The 23,359-nt window shown below is 39.0% G+C and overlaps 1 protein-coding gene across 19 annotated transcripts in view; it reads left to right on the forward strand.

The window, feature by feature from the left end:
* LIMCH1 (LIM and calponin homology domains 1) overlaps nucleotides 1-23,359 on the forward strand; it is a 354,085-nt gene that overhangs the window by 294,831 nt on the left and 35,895 nt on the right. For all 19 annotated transcript variants that reach the window (XM_037829692.1, XM_037829674.1, XM_037829678.1 and 16 more), the window contains 4 exons: nucleotides 4,611-4,737; nucleotides 6,262-6,419; nucleotides 6,622-7,030; nucleotides 10,927-11,145. In XM_037829692.1, coding sequence (XP_037685620.1) covers nucleotides 4,611-4,737; nucleotides 6,262-6,419; nucleotides 6,622-7,030; nucleotides 10,927-11,145 — 913 coding nt within the window. The remainder of the gene's footprint in view (nucleotides 1-4,610; nucleotides 4,738-6,261; nucleotides 6,420-6,621; nucleotides 7,031-10,926; nucleotides 11,146-23,359) is intronic.

A 23,359-nucleotide genomic window follows, 5' to 3' on the forward strand; every position in this document is an offset into this window, starting at 1 on the left:
GAATGAAAAAGCAACTTAAGCATGATTCTAATATGCAGCTGCTGCTTAAAACTTAACATTTGCTTTTCATAGACTGAGCATGCTAAAGATGTTGTTCTAGTTACGTTTTGGGCATTGGCATCTTTCCTGAACCACGGAAGTATTAAAAAAGTATTCTGAATTTTGCATTTAGTTTTTGATATGTTGGAGCTTAGAGTTAACAATGGAACAGTCATTCCTATAGCTACATTTTTGTAAACTAAGAAAATAAATTCCAAACCTCTAATTATAGATTCAGAAGCCCAATTCCTCCCAGGTTGAAGTGATGCAAAATGTGGGATGCTTGAGACCAAAACGCTGGGGTTTCATACACGAGGTCTGTGGCATAGCCAGGAGTCAAGGAGGTGAAACACAACTTGGACTTCCTCTCTCTGCTACTTGATTTTCACTCCTCTCAGAGATTCATTCCCCATTCCCCACCTCACATACCAAATTTAAGAAGAATCCACACCCTCCCATTTGTGATCCTATTAACTCAGTTTCAAAAATGGATTTCCCATATGCAAATCCTACTGACTCTACTCTACAAGGCAAAAGGTTTCTTTGCAGAATACTAGCCTTCTCAGATTTGAGGAATTTGTGTTTGAAGAAACGTGGTGAATATCTGATTCCAACGTCAGTAGTCGGCTGAGCAGCTGCCTCTCGTCTGTCCTTCCTGGTGAGAGGCATTTTGTGGCCTCGTTGCTGTCTGTGCCTTGGGAAGGATAAACCCTTCACTTTTTCTGCCTGTCTTAATTGACCAGCCATAGTTTCAAGTCACAGGGTGAGGGGCCTAAATAAGGGTATAGGAGACACAAATATTACTTCCATAGAAGACAATGAGATTAGGCAAAGTATTGTGTCTTCCAATTATGCATTTTCCATGTTTGAGTTCAAGATGTCAGCATAATTTGCACTCTTAGCTCTCAGAGATCTTCTCATTTGCCAGGGGTGTATCTATTATTGGTTTGTGGCCCGACACACAAAACATTCATGTCTCAAATCCAAGTTCAGGCTTAGCTTCACTGGCTGCATAGAGTTAAGGAGTCTGTTATTTCTTTTAAAACTTGCTGTGGAAATATTTGACATTCACTGAAAGGAGGATTATAAAAGATTGACAGACAAAACGCTACTTTGATTTAGTCAGCCAAAACACTTTGTTAGAATGCATTTATTCTTTGTTAATGCAAAGCTGCAATTTGCCTAAAATAGACCTCTGGAAAACCCTAAAAAGTGAAAGAAAGGAAGCTACGGCTAAAGACCTTTTGAATTTACCTGCACCTGAGTATGAAACCTTACCCAGAGGCAAAGTTAATGATTTTTTTAAAGGGGCTGAGGATGGGGACTCCCTTCTCTCCTTCTCGAAATTTACAAAAAGCAGCCCCATGGACTGAGGAAAGTAAAAGGAATTTCTTTTCCAGAGGTCTTATCTAGGAATATCCCAAGTGCTAAAACTCCCACCTGAAGTAGATACAATTCACTTGTAATCTTGTGAGAGCAAAATCAAAACATGGTATCAGGAATTCATTTTTTAAATAGAAAATTATACTATTTTTAGTTTCTCTATTCTACTGTTTCCCTTTTTCAAAAGCTTTAAAGGCAATTATTGGCACAGGCTAAATTTCAATAATTGACACATTCTTAAAATATAGCCCAATCAAAAACAGATATGCCCTGAAAGGAAAATGCAGGACAGGAGCAGACCTACAACAGGCAAACAGAGAAATTTCCACCTCCTGGCAAGCCAAGAATGTTTCCATAGGTTTAGTTTCACCTTCTTGCCCTTTTCCTCATTTCTATACACCCCCTCTCCCTCCACTTTCCACACCAACGAGGCCTGTACATTGTGAGAGCAACAGGCCATTTGTTTTTTAATTCCCTTACCTTAGGCCTGACCGAGAAGCAATTTCCAGGCTTTCCTTGAAGGTTATTTAATCCTGGCCCTCAAAAATGGCACCCATCACCAAGTGAGACTCCTAGGCTCTGCAACCAGGTGCCCTTATCCCAGCAGCCCCAAAAAGGCACAGGTTTATCCAAGTCACATCAATATCTAGAACCTGGGCCATTCCACAACCCTTCTCCCCAGACACGTACCTCTTCATTCTGGAAGCTTAATCTCAGCTCTGAACTAGGGAACATTTTCTAAATAGGAACAATTTCTAAAATGACTCAGCCCATTTTCTGCCAACTATTATAAAACCTCAACTTTCTCGCTTCCTTTTTTCAAAGTGGCATACAGATATTGCTCATATTTTTGTCATTTTTTTCTTGTGCCCAGTTTGCTGTTATTTCTTTAAAAAAAAAAAAAAAAAAACAAACTCTGGGAAGTTAATAGTACTTCCTAGTATATGTAAGCACAAACAAGAGGTTTCATTTTTATTTAACTAGCCAGCTTTTGGCCACATTTGGACTGAGGTAGTTAGAGCTGCACAGTGGAAGCAGAGATGGGAATCCAGGACAGAAGAATATGGTTCTGAAAAAACATTGCTTCCATTCTCTCCATGTCCTTCAAGTGGGATGACAAAACCCCAAATCGTAGAGAAGGCTTCCCCATGAAGATCTCACTCTATGACCACAGATTGTGGCCTAAACCAAAATTCTGCACTTTAGAAATTATAGATGGTGCAGCAGAGGGAAAGGACCTCCTCTCTCTCCCACAATCTGCCACCTGTTTAGTGGGTTACAAGAGGGTCCTAGCCCAGAGAGGTTGATTTCTTCTAGGATCTTAGTAAAGATTGTAAATTGCCTTAAATGATGAACTGACTTGACTGGAGATATATATATATATACATATACATATATATATATATATATGTATATGTATATATATATATATATTTTTAACTGAGAGGGGAAGGAGAGGATGAATTTTGGCCTCTTTCTTAAAAGCTTGTTTAAGTGAGTTTTGTTCCATGAAGTTTAAAAAACATGGATTAGACTTCCCTACCTAACCCTGCAAATTCCTATATCTTAAACGTTTATAAAGAGTTTAAAATAGGTGAAAAATCACACACAACACAGAGAATGTTACACACCCTTTGAGGACTACAGTTGATCTTTCTGGAAGGCAGAGCTCTGTATAGAAATCGCCACTGTCCCTTGAGTGCGGGCAGGCAGCTTCACCATGGTTTGTCATCTCTCTGCTAGTAGAAGCTTCAGATAAAAATCCTTCCATGCAATTGGATTATTAGACTACTCTTGTGGAAGACAGATTATAGGTATAATCTTCAGTTTAGTTCTGTTAGGTCAGACTTAAATTGCCCCATACCTAGCAAGAGAGAAGAGGCACCCATGTGTTTATGCAGATTCACTGTGAGTGGACTGAAATGAAGGTGGTGGGCGGCCATTGCTTTGGGGTGGCCATCTCCTTTCAGAACACAGCCTGCCAAGGAACCCTTGCATCCAAAGATGCTGGCACTGCTCATTGACTGGCCCTGGGATAACTATTTTAGGCACCACTGATGATGCCTGGAATTAGTTGGTGTCCAAGTGCATGGCTTTTCTTTTTCTTTGTGTTAAGCTGGCTTCAAAAATGAACTATCACAGTCTTCTGTTCCTAGAGGTTGACAGTGAATTTTAAAAGACCCTCCGTGTTGATGATTCTTGAATGATTTAGTCTACTTGGCCACAGAGCAAGTCATTTCTTTGAGGCAGAAAAATGGAGGATTTTGCTTTAGTTTTTACCCATTTTCGTCTGGCTACTTTAACATTTGCTGTAACAAAGGGTTATTAAGTAGACCATGGAAAAGGCCCTGTGTTATTGCCCACCATTTAAAAAGCTCTGTAGAATATATCAAGTATGTATACAGACTAACATTTTCTTTAAAAATGCAGTTTTTTTCCTATCCTTTTTTAAAAACAGAAAATTCAGGGCCATCCTGACATTTGAGGCATTGTGAGAATATTGGGATGTAAAGTATATATTGATTTAAATATTTTATTCCTTGTTCTCTTCATTCCAAAATGCCATCAACTGCACTGTCAATTTATGGTCAGTTTTACAGGGACAAATAAATAAATCAAACACTTAAATCATCAACTGATAGATGTTAAACACATCCAAAATTCAGAAAATACAATATGAAAAAAGTAGATGTCTTAGCTTTGAGGCCATGTGATATTTTTGAAAATGGAGAAATTACCTCCTTGAACACTTAAGCCAGCTCTTTACACAAAGAAGCGTTTACTGTTAAGGTTTCACTGCATGGAACATCACACTGCCTACAAACTCCCCCATGTCATACTTTTTAATTCTCTTCATTTTATATTTAATACATTTTCAAATGAGAGGAGTCCAGAACTTCAGATATCTTTCTCTAGTTCTTCTTTAAATATACTTTGGCACCTACACATAAAATTATGTTGACCTGATTCCGGGTCGTCACTGAAGACAAAAGTCGTGTCATTTTGGCTTTTGCAGCAGAAAGAGTAGGTCTAAACAGAGGGCAAACAGTGCTGCTGTTGATGGTGCTGAGGGAAAGGGCAGTTTTCCAAACACGGTAGTGCCCCCACGTGGCAGAACGCCCAGAACCTGTGGAAAGATGCTGGGTGCTGAGCCCATTCAATTTTTGTTTTTGCTCTCTCCTCATCAGAAGCACAAGTATGTTTGACATGCGGTGTGATGAGGAGGCCGCGGTCCAGCCGCACAGCAGGGCCCGCCAGGAGCAGCTGCAGCTGATAAATAACCAACTGAGGGAAGAGGACGACAAATGGCAAGATGTGAGTAGAGGCCAAGCCCATGGGCAGCGGGGGAGCTGCTCAAGCTGATGGGTTAGAGGCCCCTTGGAGCCGAAAATCAGGCTGGGTGGGTCGACTTGAAGGCCCTGTGGGGAACTTAGATTGGGGATGGTTGGTGAGAGGGAGCCCCTAGAGGATTTAAACAGTAACAGAAAATGTGGGAATTAAAAGAAGGTTATTAGCAAGACGAGGGGTGAGGAGTGAATAGCACAGACATGCAGTCCGCAAGTAGCTTTGCTGGAAGCTTGGCCTAAAGGAGAGGAGAGCGGGAAGGAGGCAACTGGGATGGGATATAGCCTTGAGAAAACACTGTCTGTTGAGATTATGTATTCAAAAGTGATGATGATGATGATGATGATGATGATGATGATTGCCAACCATGAAAGCATGCCATATGCTAGGCACTGTTCTAAGTGCTTTACGTGTAAAAATTCATTTACTATTCCCAGTAACCCAATGAGCTAGGAACTGTTATGACCTCCGGTTTCACAGAGGAAACCCAGAACAGCTAAGTAATTTGCCCACAGTCACACAGCTAGTGAGTGGGGGAACCAGGACTAGAACCAGGGAAGGAAGGCTCCAGAGCCCCGTGAGGGCCTTGAGATTGTTCGTGTGCTGAGAGCAAAGATCCAGGACAGTGGCAGAGCTTGAAGACAGAGATAAGAGGAGGGAGAACTGATTATTTCATTAATCTTCACAGAGCACTCTGAGGTAGCTATTGCGATCTTCATTCTGCTGTTAGTCAAAAAAAAAAGAAAGTTGATAAAATTTAGTAATAATTCTGTCTGCAATATATTGGGCACTTACTGGTGCCTGGCGCTTTACATGTGCCATCTTATTTGACCCTCCAGCAAGCCACTGAGGGTAGGTGCTCTTATCATGCCCATTTTAGAGATGAGTACACTGAGGTACAGAGGCTAAGAAACGTGCCTGAGATTCCAAAGCATGGAAGAGATAGAGCTGAGATTATTTCCCAGAACTGCAAAGTCCCATCCATCTGACCCAGAAGCCTAACTCTTTATCACTTTGCCGTAACTGCCCATAGGACTTGTGGTGATCTGTAAAACCCCAAAAGCCAATTTCTTCCACTTTTTCTTCCCTCCCTGAGGAAACTGAATTGATGTGTGATTAATCCCCACCATTCTATTGTCAGCAAAGTCAGAGTAATCTCCATTCACAATGCGGAAGTCATGTATAAACAGGAAGAAATGAAGTTTCATATAACTACACTGTGATGGGCTTCTCTAAAATTTGACAACTCATGTGGAATATGTTTGCATGTTTCACATTGCCATGTTTAAATAAACATTCTGCCCTGCTATGGGTCATAGATGCCATATGGATGTTTTCTGCCTTTGAGATGTTCTGGTTTCAACCAGACTCACTTTGGTTTTATGGGAAAGCCCTAGCATAGTGCCCATAGTCAGGGCTCATTAAACTCCAAAGAGTAGAAATGGAATTATGTGCAAGCCTGGAAAATAATATTATATACCTCTCTCCCCTCAGGACCTGGCTCGTTGGAAAAGTCGCAGAAGAAGTGCTTCTCAGGACTTAATCAAGAAAGAGGAAGAAAGGAAAAAAATGGAGAAGTTACTGGCTGGAGAGGATGGGACTAGTGAGCGAAGGAAAAGCATCAAAACCTACAGAGAAATTGTTCAAGAAAAGTGGGTTCTTCCTGTTGTTTGTTACTGAATGCACAATATTATCTAGATATGCTATCTTTTTCTAAAAACTGTTGGCTTTCACCAAGGCTCTAAACCAGTATTTTACATCCCCTGGGCTATATCCCTTTAGCTCTGCCTTAGTTTTTACCAAGGTCTTCTTTGCAATTTGTGTGACTGCTGACTCTATTATTGCTTCCTTTAGAGAGCGGAGAGAGAGAGAGTTGCATGAAGCATATAAGAATGCACGGTCCCAAGAGGAGGCAGAGGGGATCCTTCAGCAATACATTGAGAGGTTCACCATCAGTGAGGCTGTTCTTGAACGCTTGGAGATGCCAAAAATCCTGGAGAGAAGCCATTCAACAGAGCCAAACTTATCCTCCTCAGCAAACGAACCCAACCCCATGAAGTACCTGCGGCAACAGTCACTGCCTCCGCCCAAATTCACTGCCACTGTTGAAACCACCATTGCTCGTACGAGTGCTCTGGATGCCAGCACGTCAGCAGGCAGTGGGGCTCCAAGCAAAACTGTCACTCCCAAAGCAGTGCCTATGCTGACACCCAAGCCTTATGCCCAGCCCAAAAACTCTCAAGAGGTTCTGAAGACCTTTAAGGTAGGGCAAGTTCCTTGAGAGTAGAAACAAAATTGAACTCCAGCTATTGAATGAAAAGAAGCATTCTGACCTAAAGAAAAAAAAAATGCAATTATTTTTACCAAACAGAAGCAAAATGCGTTAACATTTACAACTGTGAAGTTTATGTGTCTCAGGAGATTTAGGTTTACACATCCCCAAGGGTTGTTTCCTTCAGTTACTCTTGTTAGGCATAATAGAGGCCAGTAAAATGGATAGTTGAGTCACCTCCATCAGCACAGTCTGTTTTCTAGTTTGATATAATGAAATAGTCTTTCTATAGTTAGTGGTAACCAACCCTAATTTAGTAGCACCTCAGGTATCTCCAGCTATATGAAGGTATTACAAGTCCTCAATACAAAATTTTAATTGCCTTTGGTTTCAATGGAAGTATATTCCACTACCTCTCATTTAAGAAGGAGTTGATGTCATATCCAAAAAGATGCAACAATTGCAAAAAAATAATAATACGAGGGACACATGGGAACATGGAATGTACTTGGTCCTCAGATAATACAAGATTTCTTTTATTATTTTTTTTAATTATAGGGAAAGATGGGGAACTAGGTTTTGTTTTTTGTTTTTTATGTTTTTGTTTTTGTTTTGTTTGTTTTTAACCAACAAATGTATAAAATAATGTTCCAAAATCAAAGAACCTATGACACAACCAATCATCTTTCCATTTCCTCACACTCCAGGATTTGTGCCTCATATCCGGGAGCAGTCATCCTTTGTCTAAAGCTCTTTTGACTATAAAGAAAAATCAGTTCTCACTGTCCCTGCACACCACATGGGTTCATAATAGAAGACAGAGGTGGAATTTACCACTAGGAGACATACACATTGTGACTGTAAAAACAGTTTGCTGAACTAAACTAATTGAGCAATGTGATGCTGTTTATTTTCTTTATTGAATTTCAGAAGGCACCAAACCATACTTTCTGACTTGTGCTTAAATAACTTCAAATGTATCTTTAAAATCTGAGCTTTATGTTTTGATAGAGCAAAAGAAAAATATCCTGTCTCTCTCATCTGGATTGAATTGAGATGTTCACCCCTTTAAAGGGCAGGGGCTTTGTCTTTGTTGTTCACAGCTTCCTCCCCAGAGCTTGGCATAGGTGTCCAGAACATAATAGAAACTTGGTAGGTGTGGATTGAGTAAATTAAAGAATTTGCCCTGAGAAGATGAGCTACCAAGCATGCAGACAGACACTCATACACAGATATGCACATGCCCACACATGCTCAGCATCCTTCTAAGTAGCTTTCCTTCCCCTAGGGCTTACTATGATGAATGTCTGTGATAGTTAATGAAGGTTTTATGTTGAAGCGAACAGGGGTAAGGAACATGTTTATGTACCATTGTACCCAAAGCATCTGATCAGATCATCTGTATTTCCACTTTCCTCTCCTTTGTGTAAATTGTACAATGTGATCATTCAAACAGAAGAATTAGGAAAGATGACTTTGTGGCAAGAGTTTGCTTTCTTTTCTCCCAGGGACGTTTTTGGGGTGGAATACTGTTGGGAGAGTGTTGTTGTGGTTTGATCTTTATTTTTCAGGCTAACCTAGCACCAATAGGGTTTGATTCATCCCAGCCTAGGAACCACCTATTCTGAAAGGCATAGAAGTGTTCAAACTGCAGGACAAGCAGGAAAAGCTCTTAATCAAAAGTCAGTTGGCTTAATTTAGAATTAGAATGTGTGTGTGAGAGGTCTGGGCCTTAGGCTTTGTTTTTTCTGGGCCATGAGTCTTTACTTCGTCCCCAGTGTTCCTTCCATACACTTCTAATATGTCATCTGTGTTACCTGCCTGCTACATTTGAGGCCAACCTCCTAAGCTCTAAAAGCCAGCTGCCCATGTTGTAGTTAGTTTAACTTAAGCCTCTCCTGATACACGTGTCATTTGGTGTGTGCATTGCCCTCCAATTCCCCTTATTTACAATCATAAACATTCATCAAACAACGTGGACAAGATGACGTGCACTACTCCAGCAAGGGCTATTGGTTTGCTGGCTTTGGGAAGCCTCTAGAGCCCGGATCCTCAGAGAAACCTGCCATTAGGTACTGGCCACGTGGTCAGAATTTCTCTATCAGTTCCCCCTGGGGCCCTAGCCTACCTAGATAATATGTTTATTTAACTGTACCCAGTGCATCTGATCGGATCATCTAGATGTTCATTTCTCCTCCTTTATGTAAAGAGTGCAAGATGATCATTTAAACAGGACAATTAGGATAGAAGAGTCTAGGGCACAAATTTGGCTTTGAGAATACCCTGTCCTTTAATACTGTGGCGGGATGGTATCGAGACCTGAGGAAGAGTGTTCACGGAGGTGTGTGTTGGGGAACTTGAGTAGAGGCCCTCCTAGAGCTCAAGACCGCTCTTGCCGTGTGGTGGACCTCACAGCCGATGGCTCTCAACCCCATTCTCCATCCCGCAACTGAGTGGGTGGATGGGCAGTTGTGGTCAAAGGTAATATGTGAATACAGCAGTTGTTACCAGATGAAGCCGGGAAAGAAGCTAAGAAGTATGAGAGTGTGTGTGTATATATATGTGTTCATGTGTGGTGCCAGGAGTCATGCAGCAGAGAATACAGTCAATTTCCCAGTAAAACAGGATTAAGAGTAAAGGAAGGAAATGGATTTAGGCAGTATTTTTCAAACCAAGAGCTGCCACTTATTGGTAGGTCATTAAATCCCTTTAGTGGTTTGGAATCAACATTTTTTTAAAGTAGAATAGAATACAATAAAAAAAAAGTTCATCACACACAATAAAGGTAAATATTGTTTGCGATATATTTAGGTATGTGTGCTGAGTAATGATTTAAATTTATTTTTATGGGTCACTGACAATAAAGTGTAAAAAATACTGGCTTAAGGTAAATAAACAAATATCTGACTTCCGTTATTTCTTTTGAAAAAAATGTTTACAATGCTTAGTAATAATAATAGCTAATATTTAACTACTTAAAATGTGTCAGGTTCTCTTCTAAACTCTGCACACTTATTAATCCGTAAAATCCTCATTGCAGCATTGAGGTAGATATTGCTATTATCCATTTTGCAGAAGAGGAAACTGAGCATGGAGGTTAAGAATCTTATTAAAGGTCTCTAAGTGGAGAGGCAGATTTCAGTCTTAGACTCCAGAGTTCCTTCTCTTAACCACTCCATACTGCCTCAAACTTCAGGATAGAGATTTCTTGATGCCTTCCAATAAGCCAGGCTAACCACCTCTCTGCTCCTCTTTTCTTGTTCTTACTGCTTCCCCCGGACATGGGTGCAAAACAACCATATTTTAATATGTATGGTCTTCTTCTCGAAAAAAATGGGATTTTAAAATTGACTAGAAATAGGTATTTATTATAAATATAGCATAGATTCCCCATTCTGCATCATAGCTTCAAAACAAACTTACCCATTGCCCCCTTTATCACCACAGGATGACCTATAAAGTATTCTTAAACTGATGTCAGTCCACCTACTTTACATGCTAACCAGAAAAAAAAAATCTCAGAAAATGTTTTGATAGCATAAAGAACTTAAATTAAAAATTACTGGAACCAAAATAGGTGGCATGTACTTGAATTTAAGACTCTGGTTTTTCTATACTTTGAAATAAAGAACAACTATAAATAAGGTGAACATGAAATGTGTTCCGAAGTGAAGTGGCTCAAAAAGAAGGCTGCTATTTGCATAAGCCCTTAATAGGTGATACTTAAAGAAGTCCTAATTTCTAGAGTGAATCCAAACCTATGAGAGATCTTATTGTTGTTGGACTATGATTATTAAATGATAATCTCTTAGGATGAGTCTCGTGTTATTTTGTTATAGTCTTTGGTTGGGGAATAGCATGTTTTTTGTTCATTCTGGTTTTTATAGGTAGATGGGGAAGTCAGCATGAATGGAGAAATGGCTCATGGAGACGAGGAGGAGAAGGAAAGAAAATGTCCCACAGTGCCATTTGCCCCTTCATTAACCAAATCCCAGATGTTTGAAGGGGTGGCCAGAGTGGATGGGTCCCCGGTGGAGCTGAAACAAGACAACAGTAGCATTGAGATCAACATAAAGAAGCCAATTTCTGTTCCCCAAGAAGTGACAGTAAGATACAAACTTTTTTTCCTCTTTGGGATAATTCTGTTGTTTTAAAAAAAAAAAATAGGTCTTGAAAAATGGTCATTTCTTTTTATATGGGGTATAATAGAAGGTGTAATATAATTTATGAACAAGAAATGAGGTATTCTTATCGTTACATTGTCGGTGCCCAACATTACAGAAAAATAAGAGAGTCTTTAAAAACTCTTTAATTACTGTTTCCTATTTGTTCTGGATTTACCTAGAGTAGTTAAATGAATTTGAAAATAATTGTGCCATCAGAACCTGGCTTTCCATCCCACAGGATGTGTATAAAAGGGTCACTTTCTTATTAGTTAGAAAAACAAAATCTCGATAAAAATAAAATTAATTTTTGTTGGCTTAGCCCCTCAAGCACAGAGTAATTAGAAGCACTACTGAATGGCCAAGATAAAAATGTAAGGTCATTGAAGAACAACAGAGAAGAGAACTCACATTAACATCATATTTGTTGCTTTGGAGTATAAAAAGTCATCATGAAGATTCTGATTTCTTAGATGTCTCACTAGAAATTCATGCTGGCTTTGCTGATCAGACCAAAGCCGTCACTTCCAAAGTTGCAGCCAGCTTTCAGGGTGAAAGCTGGATTCTGTTCAGTCTAATTTGTCCTCACCAGAGGCTAAGCTTCTGCAGTTTTAATTTAAAGAGTTTGGGTAGGAAATATAATTAGATGATGTGGGAAACTCTCTGGATATTTCCCCCAGCACCTAGAAGGGTTTGGTTCAGAAGGAAACATCTTCCAATTCCAGGACTAAGAGTCAGTGACCCAGCTAGCTAAAACCCACCCAGTGGGACTGGGTGTTAATTTTCTTATCTCTTGATTTGTCTTTTGAAGAATAAAATTATGTTTTCTCAGAGCAGTTGAGAGGATGCAATTCTTCCATGCAGTGCTCAAACTCTGTGAAAGAGGTTCAGGTTGGAATAGACCAAAATAATTTCCTCACCCTGGCAACGTGTTTTCTAATCTCTGGGAGCAGAGTTATGATCCAGGTAAATGCTAAGGCTCTCAACCTGGAATTTAATTTTGCTTTTCATTTGCATAAGTGTTAGCACCTCTGAAGAGTTCTTAGAAAATCATCATCAAACAGAATGTGGAGTTCTGCTAGCATGGTGAGAACTTTACTGGTGGAGTAAACATTAACTAATGCTCTTAAATTTAAATTGGAAGCCCCCCAAATTGATTAGACTTTGTAGTAATGGAATTTTCTGGAACAGGTTAGGAATTCTGTTCTTATTTCTCTCTTGCTATACTTTGTGATGAGCAGTCTCTAAATTCCCTTCATAAACACTTTCCATTCTTCAGTTTGGTTGATCCATTTATCACGTCACAGGCCCTTTGCACATACTATCAAGTATAGCTCTTTCTCACTGTACTTTGGAAAAGTTACAGTGCAAGTGCCCACAACACCTACCACATAAAACAGGAACCCAGGGCGTAGTCAGGCCCAGCGTATTAATTATAAGAACAAATCTTCAGGGTTCCACTATCAGTCTGTCAGTTACGTCTCTTCCTCCCATCAGTTCTACGCACTGGCCATGTATTGTTTGAATTGAGGGAAAATCCTGCCCTTGACTGAATAGATATCACCTCTTACAAAAGTTAAAGAAACAAGTGAAGAAACCTAGACTTCCTAAACCAACTATTTAATCTCTCTTGTTCTAAGTTTTTAATCCTTTGGAAAAAAAGCTTTACCCATCCTATATGGAGACATATAGCATTAAGCACATATGCTATGTGTAGGAACAGAAGAAAAGTAGTTTTGTTTTGTTTTGTTTTGTTTTAGGAAAGTAAAACTTCCCTTAAAAATACATTCATTCTCAATAATTAACATTTATCTTATTTTTATGATGAAAAAAATTTTTAAAAATAACCTATTCTCTTTTAAGGCTAGGCATATAATGGTTAAACTGTTAAGCTCCCTGAAAGTACAGAGACAGTTGTGATTTCACATTGATTACACACCCTCACAAGTATCTTATTTTAAGAGAAGCAAAATAAGATGATCTGAAAGAAATCATTTTGTTTCAGTTTATCTAATATAATGAGAATTCTGAAAAATAGGTGGCCTTTGTCAATTTTCTTCCCAGAAAACAGGCGATCCTGAGTAGTCTCAGTATGTAGAGAAATTGCTTAGTTTGGAATAATTTCTAGCTAAATAAACCCTAGTGATTCTGAAGATGTGGTAGCATTTCTTTACCTTGTCTCTGGTACTTTCATCTCTTGAATTAACTATGGCAGGGACTGACATTATTTTCTGAGTTGGTTTCTACCTGTATATATTTTTATTAGACTATAAGCAAAGTTTTTAGCCATACTACACAGAACTTTGGCTCATTACTAAAACACTCTTCATACTTGCAACCTGTGATACCAAAAGGTTTCCACTCAAAATGTGTCCTCCCAAGAGTCGTTTAAACAGAATCCTTTCTCCAGTAAACTTTCAGCTCATTTTCTTTTCTTCTTCACTGTTCCAAGGAAAGCACTCCATGACTCTCTTACAGGCAGTGTATTGCCATTGGAAAAGCTGAATGAATTGGTTATGGCAAAATATAGGGAGCAGCTTAAAACGGGAAGTCGTTTTTCAGATCCTCCAAGGGAGTGATACCAGCTTGAACTTTTTTTTTTTTTCCTTTTTTCTAAATCATTTGCCCAAGTCTGTGGGGCTGTCAAAGGAATACTGTTCTTCTTTTTAAATAGTGTCTTTCTTCCCAAAAAACACATTTCCAACAGATACACTCTCTACAGAGGAGTAGCCTCACCCACCACTGAAATGTCACAATTCCTTTAGGGCGAGCTGGAACTGTTCAAAGGGCACAGCAGCAGAAGTAGGCAGGAACATTAATTCAGAACAAGAGGCAGAGCCGCCAGGAAGGAAGGCTGTGCAATCCAGTGGGAGAAAGCGGCGAGATTGGAGCTCCAACCTCTTGGGATGGCACGAGCACTTTTACATAGAATCATGCCATCTCCTTGGTTTCTTTCTACCTTGTCTTTCTCAGTTGAAACACTTGGGACCATGGCTCACTTACTTTAGAAATAGGTCCTGAATTAAGTTAAGGTTTTCTGTTTTTTTAATAGTCCAGCTGTATCTGCTGATATTACCAAACTCCAGATCATCCCCAGTTGAATCACCTCTAAGGTAATGAGATTGATATAGCAAATATCCTGTAGATGGTTGACGGTTAGCTGCTAGGCATGAATGAGGGACCTACTCTGTGCCCCATTTTTGAAATAGAAGAAGAAACTTATAAACTTGCTGGGAAAGCAATTTTCATACAGCAGCTAGAAAATTATATAGAGCAATATATAATGAAGTGCTAAATTACTTGATAAGAAGACTAGAGGGATATAAGATGGCAAAGAAAGATAGGATCGTTGTAGGTTGGGATTAGTCGGGGAAGGATTTGTAGGGGATAAGGATTTTGAAACTCGACTTAAGTGTGGGATTTGCATTGGAATGGAGGAGGAAAGGAAGCTATTTCACATTTTGGGAATAGCAGAGGCAAAGGCATGGACAGTGGTGAGGAGCCCACAAGTGGAGATTATTGGGGGAAGAGACGATCAGAACGACTAGATGCCGTACACCCCAGGCAGAAGTGTTGGGCCCCCTCTGGGCCCCCTCTGCAGAGGCGGACCTGGCCATTTCTGTTCTTTTTTGTTATCTCTAAGATATTTTAGAGCTTTTGCTTTCAGTATAACCAGTATCTTTGTTAAAGGGCCAGTGAAAACATATTTTCTTTTGCATTTTAAAATATCAGCTTCTGTTAAGAAAATCACATCATAGTGTAAATGCAGACTCCAAGAATCCAGGATTGGAAAAGGATTTAAAATGTTATCTAATCAGAGTACTAATTTATCAGGGTTTAGTGACTTACAGATAGATTTTCTATGTCTCCTTCAGAGTTATTCCAGTGTTTTCCTGCCACACTATCAGTTCTATTTCTATTTGAATTTATTTTTTCCTCAATATTACCAAAAAAATGAGCCTTTCCTAAAATACTAGCACTGTATTGCACTCGCCCCCCACCCCCCCCCCACACCCTGCCCCACAGGCAAGTTACACTACCTCAGCCTCAGTTTGTATTTAACATAAGTACATATAAAAGTTACGTTTATACTGTACTGTAGCCTATTAAGTGTGCAATGTTATGTCTTAAAAAAATTTATATACCTTAATTAAAAACTGCTTTATTGCTAAAAAATGCTAACCATCATCTGAGCATTGAGCAAGTTATAATCTTTTTGCTGGTGGAGGGTCTTGCCTAGATGTTGGTGGCTGCTGACTGATCAGGGTGGTGGCTGCTGAAGTTTGGGATGGCTGTGACAATTTCTTAAAACAAGACAACAATGAAGTTGGCCTCATCAATTGACTTTTCCTTTCATGAAAGATTCCTCTGTAGCATATATGATGCTGTTTGATAGCATTTTACCCACAGTAGAATTTCTTTCAAAATTGAAGTCAATCCTCTCAAACCCTGCTGCTGCTTTTTCAAGATTAGGTAATACTCTAATTCCTTTTTTCTTGTCGTATCAAACCATGTTTACAGCATCTTCACCAGAAGTAGATTCCATCTCAAGAAACTACTTTCTTTGCTCATCCATAAGGAGCAACTCCTTATCCATTGAAGTTTTATCATGAGATTACAGCAATTCAGTCACGTCTTCAGGCTCCACTTCTAACTCTAATTCTCTTGCTTTTTCTGCCACATCTGCAGTTACTTCCTCCACTAAAGTCTTGAACCCCTCGAAGTCATCCATGACTGTTCAAATCCACTTCTTCCAAACTCCTGTTAATGTTGATATTTTGACCTCCTCCCGTGAATCATGAGTACTCTTCATGGCATCTAGAATGGCGAATCCTTTCCAAAAAGTTTTCAATGGACTTTGCCCAGATCCATTGGAAGAATCGCTATCTCTGGGAGCTATTGCCTTATGAAATGTATTTCTTAAATCACAAGATTTGAAAGTTGAAATGACTCCTTGATCCATGGGCTGTAGAATGGATATTGTGATAGCAGGTATGAAAACAACGTTTATCTCTTTGTACTTCTCCAGCAGAGCTGTTAAGTGACCAGGTACATTATCAATAAGCAGTAATATTTTGAAAGGAATCCTTTTTTCTAAGCAGTAGTTCTCAACAGTGGGCTTAAAATATTCAGTAAATCATGTTGTAAACAGATGTGTTGTCATCTAGGCCTTGTTCCATTTAGAGAGCAGAGGCAGAGCACACAGTAGTGCGTGTCCCAGGCCAATCCCCGAGCTCTTCCTTTTCAATGCATCACATCCTTGGGTGTGGTGAAGGGAGACTTTACTTTTTGTGATCATTAGAACTTATCGCCAATGTCATTTCACTCCTCCCTTTATCTTTCTGCTCTTTTACATGTTGTTTTGCCCCTATCCATTTCATCCACTGACCTCCTGAATAGGCTATCCTAACCTCTGCACCCTTCCAGTGAGCAGTGGGCACAAGGTGCAGGAATTTGCAGAACGGGGCAAAAAGTCTCTGTCTACTGATTCCAGGTTCATTAGCATGGCTCATTAATTATAAACAATCCTCCCCCAGATGCCCAAAACAGCAGATTAAGTTTTAACTTTTGCTGGCAGGACACCTGCTTCTGAAATCATCCCTCCTCCCCCAATATCCCTGGATTTATAACACATAAGTAAACATTTACACTGGTTAACATTTACCAAAAGGAAGTGTGGCCTGGAATGCTTCCTTTGACGTTCTGTCTCAGGAAGACAGATCCCTTTTTAAATATAAAAAATAAGAAAATACTCTCATGTTAGAAGGGAAAAAAAAGTAGATCTAGCATAATTCTTAAGGGCTCTAGGATTTTCAGAGTGGTAAATGTGCATTGCCTTCAACTTAAAGTCACCAGCTGCATTAGCCCCTAATAAGAGAGTCAACCTGTCCTTTGAAAATTTGAAGCCAGGCATTGACTTCTCCTCTCTAACTATGAAAGTCCTAGATGGCATCTTCTTTCAATAGAAGGCTATTTCATCTACAATGAAAGTCTGTTATTTTGTATAGCTAGATCTTCTGGTTAACTTGCTGCAGCTTCTATATCACCACTTGCTGCTTCACCTTGCACTTTTATCTAATAGAGACAGCTTCTTTCCTTACACTTCATGAACCAACCTCTACTAGCTTCAGCCTTTTCTTCTGCAGCTTTCTCACCTCTCTCAGGCTTCATAGGGTTGAATAGAATTAGAACCTTGCTCTGGGTTAGGCTTTGGCTTAAGGGAATGTTTGACTGGTGTGATCTTCTATCCAGACCACTAAAACTTTCTCCATATCAACAATAAGGCTGTTTCACTTTCTTGTCATTTGTTTGTTCCTTGGAATAGCACTTTTAATTTCCTTCAAGAATGTTTCCTTTATATTCACAACTTGGCTAACTGGCCAAAGAAACCTACTTTTGACCTATCTCAGCTTTCAGCGTATCTTCCTCATTAAGATTAATCATTTTTAACTTTTGATTTAAAGTGAGACATGTCCGACTCTTCCTCTTGAACACTTAGAGGACGTTATAGGCTTATAAATTGGTTTGATTTCAATATTGTTATGTCCCGGGGAATAAGGAGGCCTGGGGAGAGGGGAAGAGGTGGGGAAATGGCCAGTCAGTGGAACAGTCAGAACATACACATTTATCGATTAAGTTCACCACCTTACATGGGCGTGGTTCGTGGTGCCCCAAAACAATTGCAATAGTCACATCAAAGATCACAGATAACCATAGCAATAATTATGGTTGGAAATATTGCAAGTACCTACATGTAACGAAGACATGAAGTGAGCACATGCTGTTGGAAAAAATGGTGCTGATAGGCTTGCTTGATGCAGGGATGCCACCTCATTGTAAAAAAAAAAAAAAATCTGCAAAGTGCAATAAAGCAAAGCACAATAAAATGAGGTATAGGAATATCTATGCATTGGCTGGTTACTGTATGAATTTGTGTAGATGGACCACTTAGCGTGTTTTTAATTTTGTCATAGAACAAATGGGAATAAGACAGTTATAATACATTTTTCAGAAACTAAAAAAAGCAAAGGTTTTTAGATTAAAGTAAGATCATCAAAATTCCCATCTTGAACAGATGTTTATTTCATACAAATGAGATGAATTCCTTATAGTCTTCCAACTCAGCTTGTCAGGCATTCCAGTTGTAATTCTCTAAAAAATCTGCAAATTTGAACGGCTTTTTCCAGAAGATGATACTCACACGACTCCACAGACTTGCACAATTTTTCCTGCAGTTCTTTTTGCTTTTCCTTCTGTTCACTCTTCCCATTTCTCGCTTCTTCCCGCCACCTTGGCTCCCAAGACTCCCATCCCTGACCTCCCTGGCATCCACCCCACTCCTACTGTCAGCTCATGCCAAATGAGGCCGCCCTCGTCCCCCTGCCGGCCAGCACCTTCCCCAGGATTGTAGCAATTCTCCCTCATCAAGCCTGGGCCAGCTCAGTTATTCGGTACCTAAACGACTTCATCTGCTTTGCTCAAAGTAATTAATGAGGTGGGTCTGTTTTTCTACCTTGATAAAACTATGGGCATTCCTCTTGAAAATTCAGTATTTTACTAATGTTTTCTGACCCAGAAAGATGGAAAATCACATCTTTCTTAAAGCATTTCATTTTGCAGTGAGAGCAGGGTGAAGGCATTTGAGTAGGTGCTGTTTTCCTTATGACTGAGACCAACTGCAAATTCCTTTTAGATGTCAAATGTCAACAAACATTTCTTTAGAAACCCTTTTTGTTTTCCCTTTCTAGAAGTAGTTGTAAGATCATTAGATATAATGCTCTTTTAAAATCATTAAAGTTATTTAGGTACAGAACAATGTACAGACCTCAAGAAAGCATACATCAGGCAAAATAAAAAAAGATCAAACTTACCCCATCTTACCTAGATCAGAGCCTCCTATTGTTGGTTTGAAAAGTTTAAGCCATGGAGACCTGATCCTCTGTGCACATCCTCTTCCCTCCAGTGACAGCAGATATTTGGAAGTATAAACGTGAAAGGAGAAACACACATCTGGCCTCTGTGGCACTGGTCATAGGGACAAGGCATAAATAGACTGATTTTTCCAGGCTCCTCTCCACAGAGGTTATTCAAGACTGCAGCCAGGAAATCACTCAGAGTCACAGCATGGTACTTTGGGGAGGGGCCTTGGACATCAATTCTTCCCCTCTCTGGAGGTTTAATGATGGGTCTGAACCCCCACAGCTCCTCTGTGGTAGGAATGGGACTACCACCCAAGCCCTAGGGCCCTGGACTCGCCCTCCTGCCTCCTATTCCAGATCCACCTTCCAATGTCACTTTCAGGGCCAGCCCACCAACAAGATTCTCATTAAAACCAGCAGCCAGATGCCAGGTAGGTTTTGTGACTGCCTATGTCCCTTTTGAGCCAGGAAATTGCCACCTCCTCTGTCTGAGGGCTGAGCTGGGCACCCGCGCCAGTTTGGATTGCGTCCTCAGTCCCCTAAAGGGGTTGCCAACTCCTGGCTGAGTCCTGTGCATCTTTTCTATACTCTCATTCATTCAGGTCCAGGGATCTGTTTTTATTTGTTTGTTTTCATTCTTAAGAGAGAGTTACTGATTGGAGAAAGGAGGGCCTCTTCTCTGTTTAGCTGTAGCCAAAGGAAAGTATGGGTCAGAAAGTGCCTTTTCCAGTAAGGCGAGTTTGTTTGAGGCAAAGCTCTATCAGGACTGGTCTTAAAACTGCCAACTTTTAACTCGTTTCCTCTGAAATAATGGTGCAAGTACAAAAGGAACAGACCTCCAGGATGGAGTATACAGACTTAAGTTAATTAAACTAGCTTTGAGAATTGTCTCTGATTACATGTAGTCTATATACATTGCAGAATACAGAAAATTATAAAAACAACATAAACTACCTATTCTTCCAGCCACACAGAAGTTAATATAGTTAAGATTTTTTTAGTGTGTATCCCTCTCGTTTTCTCAGTGCATGTAAATTTTTTTAAGTGGGCTCATGTTATTCATATTGTATTGCAATTTGCTTTTTCTCTTAATTTATCCTGAATATTTTTCCAGTCTCAGCCTGATTTTGATGACTAGCATGCATTTAAATTAAGCCTGGGAGTATAAATTCCATAAATAATGCATAAGACATTTGCTCACCTAGCATGGATTACATGTCTGCTGTACGCCAGGATCTGTGCTGGGGCTCCTGAGACACGAGCCTTCCTCAGAACCTGGGCTGGATCTGAAGCCCCAAGAAGGGTTGATGGAGGGGAGCCATCTGCTCTCAAGCCAGCCCTGGGATGTAGTCTTAGCTAGGCAGCCTCCTGTAAAGAGAGATTCCAGGGAGTTCTAATCTTTTGCAGAAATAAGTAGATGAGAGCTAGTGGAGGGAAAGAAAATAGAAAAGGCAGTCTGAATAATTTCAGAAGTAAACTTGAGCCTCTCAGGTCCTAGACTAATTCTTACCAATGGAAACCTTTGAATGCCTGGGGATAGCTTGAAAATAGAGTGAGTGGAGCCCAGGTGATGGAGCACTGAGGTTACCAACCCAGGGCAGGGTTCCCACCTCCTCTACCTACTAGCTGTGTGATCCTTGGCACGTCACTTACCTCCTGGACCTCAGAGCCCTCAACTGAATAAAGGGAATAATACCGGTACCCACCTGTAAGTCTGCTCTAAGAATCAAGTGAGGTAATCCATGTCACGTGCCCCAAAGGCACTGACACATAGTAATTGCAATAAATAGAGTTGTGGTTACTATTGTTGCTGTCGTTATTATCATTTGACCATCTCAAATCATAGTGTTCAGTATTTGAATGTTGAGCCATGTAGAAATGTATTCAGAAATGTGGGAATTCTTTAGAGTGGAAGTTCTCCATTAGTCATGAATGGATAACAGACTACCAAATGTGGTGAGTTCCTAAAATATTCCTTAATGAACTTGTAGCTACAAGAATGCTTGAGAATTTTGTCTCCTTTGCATATATATTATTTCTAAAGGAATAATATATAATTCCCAGCGGCACATTTTTTTTTTCGCATTTTAACATCTCCATCTTACAATCAATGGTGTTTTGTATTTAACAGACAGTGTTTATTCTTTCTTAGCAATACCTAAAATAATACAATGTAAAATTAACAGCATTTAGATACAATAAAATCTGCTCATTTCTTTGTTAAGTTTAGAGCTGGGGAGGATCTTTCACTCTGTTTTTGTAGTTATTTTATTTCTAGTCATAGAAACACTAGTGTTTTCAAGAGCATTTCGTCATCAATATTGAACTAAAAATTTGCTTCCCAGTCTCAGCTTTCTTGGTTTTCTATAATCTAATCCATTTTGGGGGAAAAAAAGCTAAAAATCAGTATTTCTGCTTGTATTTTACATATGAGGTTAGCAAACCAAAATATTGTCATGTAATAACATTTCTAGGTGAGAACAGGGGAAGCACTTTAAATTATAAAACACAATTTATTATTTTGTAATGCTAAACTGGTTGATCTACAAATGCTACTAACCTTGGCAGTTGTTCTTAAAATAGTATAAATGTATATAAAACTTTAAATACAATAAAAGACACTTTGGTTTATTTAACTATTTCCCTCGTTAAGTCTCCTAATAAGATTCAACCCAGGCTTGTTGATATATTAAGAAGTTTAAAAAATCCATTAAATTTCCTGCCTAGGGTTGTAAAAGTGCATTTTAATTTAATATTAAGTTCTTCCAGAATTGATACATGGTTATATGTCATTAGAAAATGCCCATCTAATCATTACGGTCTCAAAACTACTCTGTCCTCCAAAAGAAAAATCATATTTTTGCTTCACAATACTATTGTGAAATCTTTCAGAAGCTTGAAAGTTTTGTTGCTTAAATTCTCTTTGTTTTTAAAAAATTCATTGACAATTTCCACCAATGTATTAACTTCAAAAGCCTTTCATTCTGGTTTGGGAGACATATTTTGATTTATGGGTAAAAAGTACATACTTATGAAAGACCAATAAATCCACAAGATATTTTACAAAGTATTTAATAATGCCTTTGCTTCAAAACTAGTTCTGGCCTTTGTCTTAAAACCTTTTTAAATTTATGAAATATCTTATACACACTAAAACATTTTCAACTTTAGCCCTTTCATTACAAAAAAGTTCTGTAAAAAACGACAAGTCATTAATTAGTTCTCCTTGGTTGTCAAGGTATACTATCTAGCCAGTATTTAATACAACCTATCATTCACTTTTATCAAGCAACTACTATAATATCAGCAGGAGAATTTCAAATTTCATTCTGGAGTCAATTTGTTCCCAATTAAATCCTATGTAAAATTACATTGATTTTGGTTTCAGATTACAGAAGCAATACATACTCATTGTAGAACTTTTGGAATATGGAAAAAATAATACAAAAGAAGGGAAAAATTCCTCCAAAATTTAAGCACATCAAAGATAATCCTGTTAATGTTTTTTGTATATTGCCTTACTGTTTTCTTAATTTTTTTTAAATTGGAGAAGTTGTAGGTTTACAGAAACACCATGTCAAAAACACAGTGTTCCCATATTACTGTCCCCCCATTATTGACACTTTGCATTAGTGTAGTACCTTTGTTACAACTGATGAAAAATTATTAGAATTGTACTATTAACTATAGTCCATAATTTACATTAGGGTGTATTTTTCCCCATATACCACCTTATTCCTTATTGTCTTTTTATATACATGTTTTATGTACCTTTAGGCAGATGCATTGATGTGTATTTATTAGTGTATATATATAATCTTATACATGTAATCATCACACTGCATATTCAGTGTACATTTTTTAGTTAATATTAGATAAGTATTTTCACATATTTATTAAATATTGTTTGACACCTTGATTTTTTCATGACTGCATAATATTTCCCCTTATGGACATAAAGGAAGTAATTCATTCAGCTATTCCCCTATTATTGGACAATTAGGTTGTTCTAATTTATTTTACAATTATAAATTCCATCAAGCATACAAGTGATACTTTTGAGGTAGTACTTGGTGAGAGGATTAGACAGTGAGATCTAATCAGAGGGACTCCTTAGTGGAAGAACGAGGGAGAAAAGGCTAAGCTCGAGTCCTGGCTGGAGGACTTGGCAAATGATGGATGCTCACGAGGGATGAGTACAGAACCACTCAGAGTTTAATTTGCTAATGAAAAGAACT

Source organism: Choloepus didactylus, chromosome 3 (assembly GCF_015220235.1).
Source record: "Choloepus didactylus isolate mChoDid1 chromosome 3, mChoDid1.pri, whole genome shotgun sequence".
Taxonomy (NCBI): domain Eukaryota; kingdom Metazoa; phylum Chordata; class Mammalia; order Pilosa; family Megalonychidae; genus Choloepus; species Choloepus didactylus.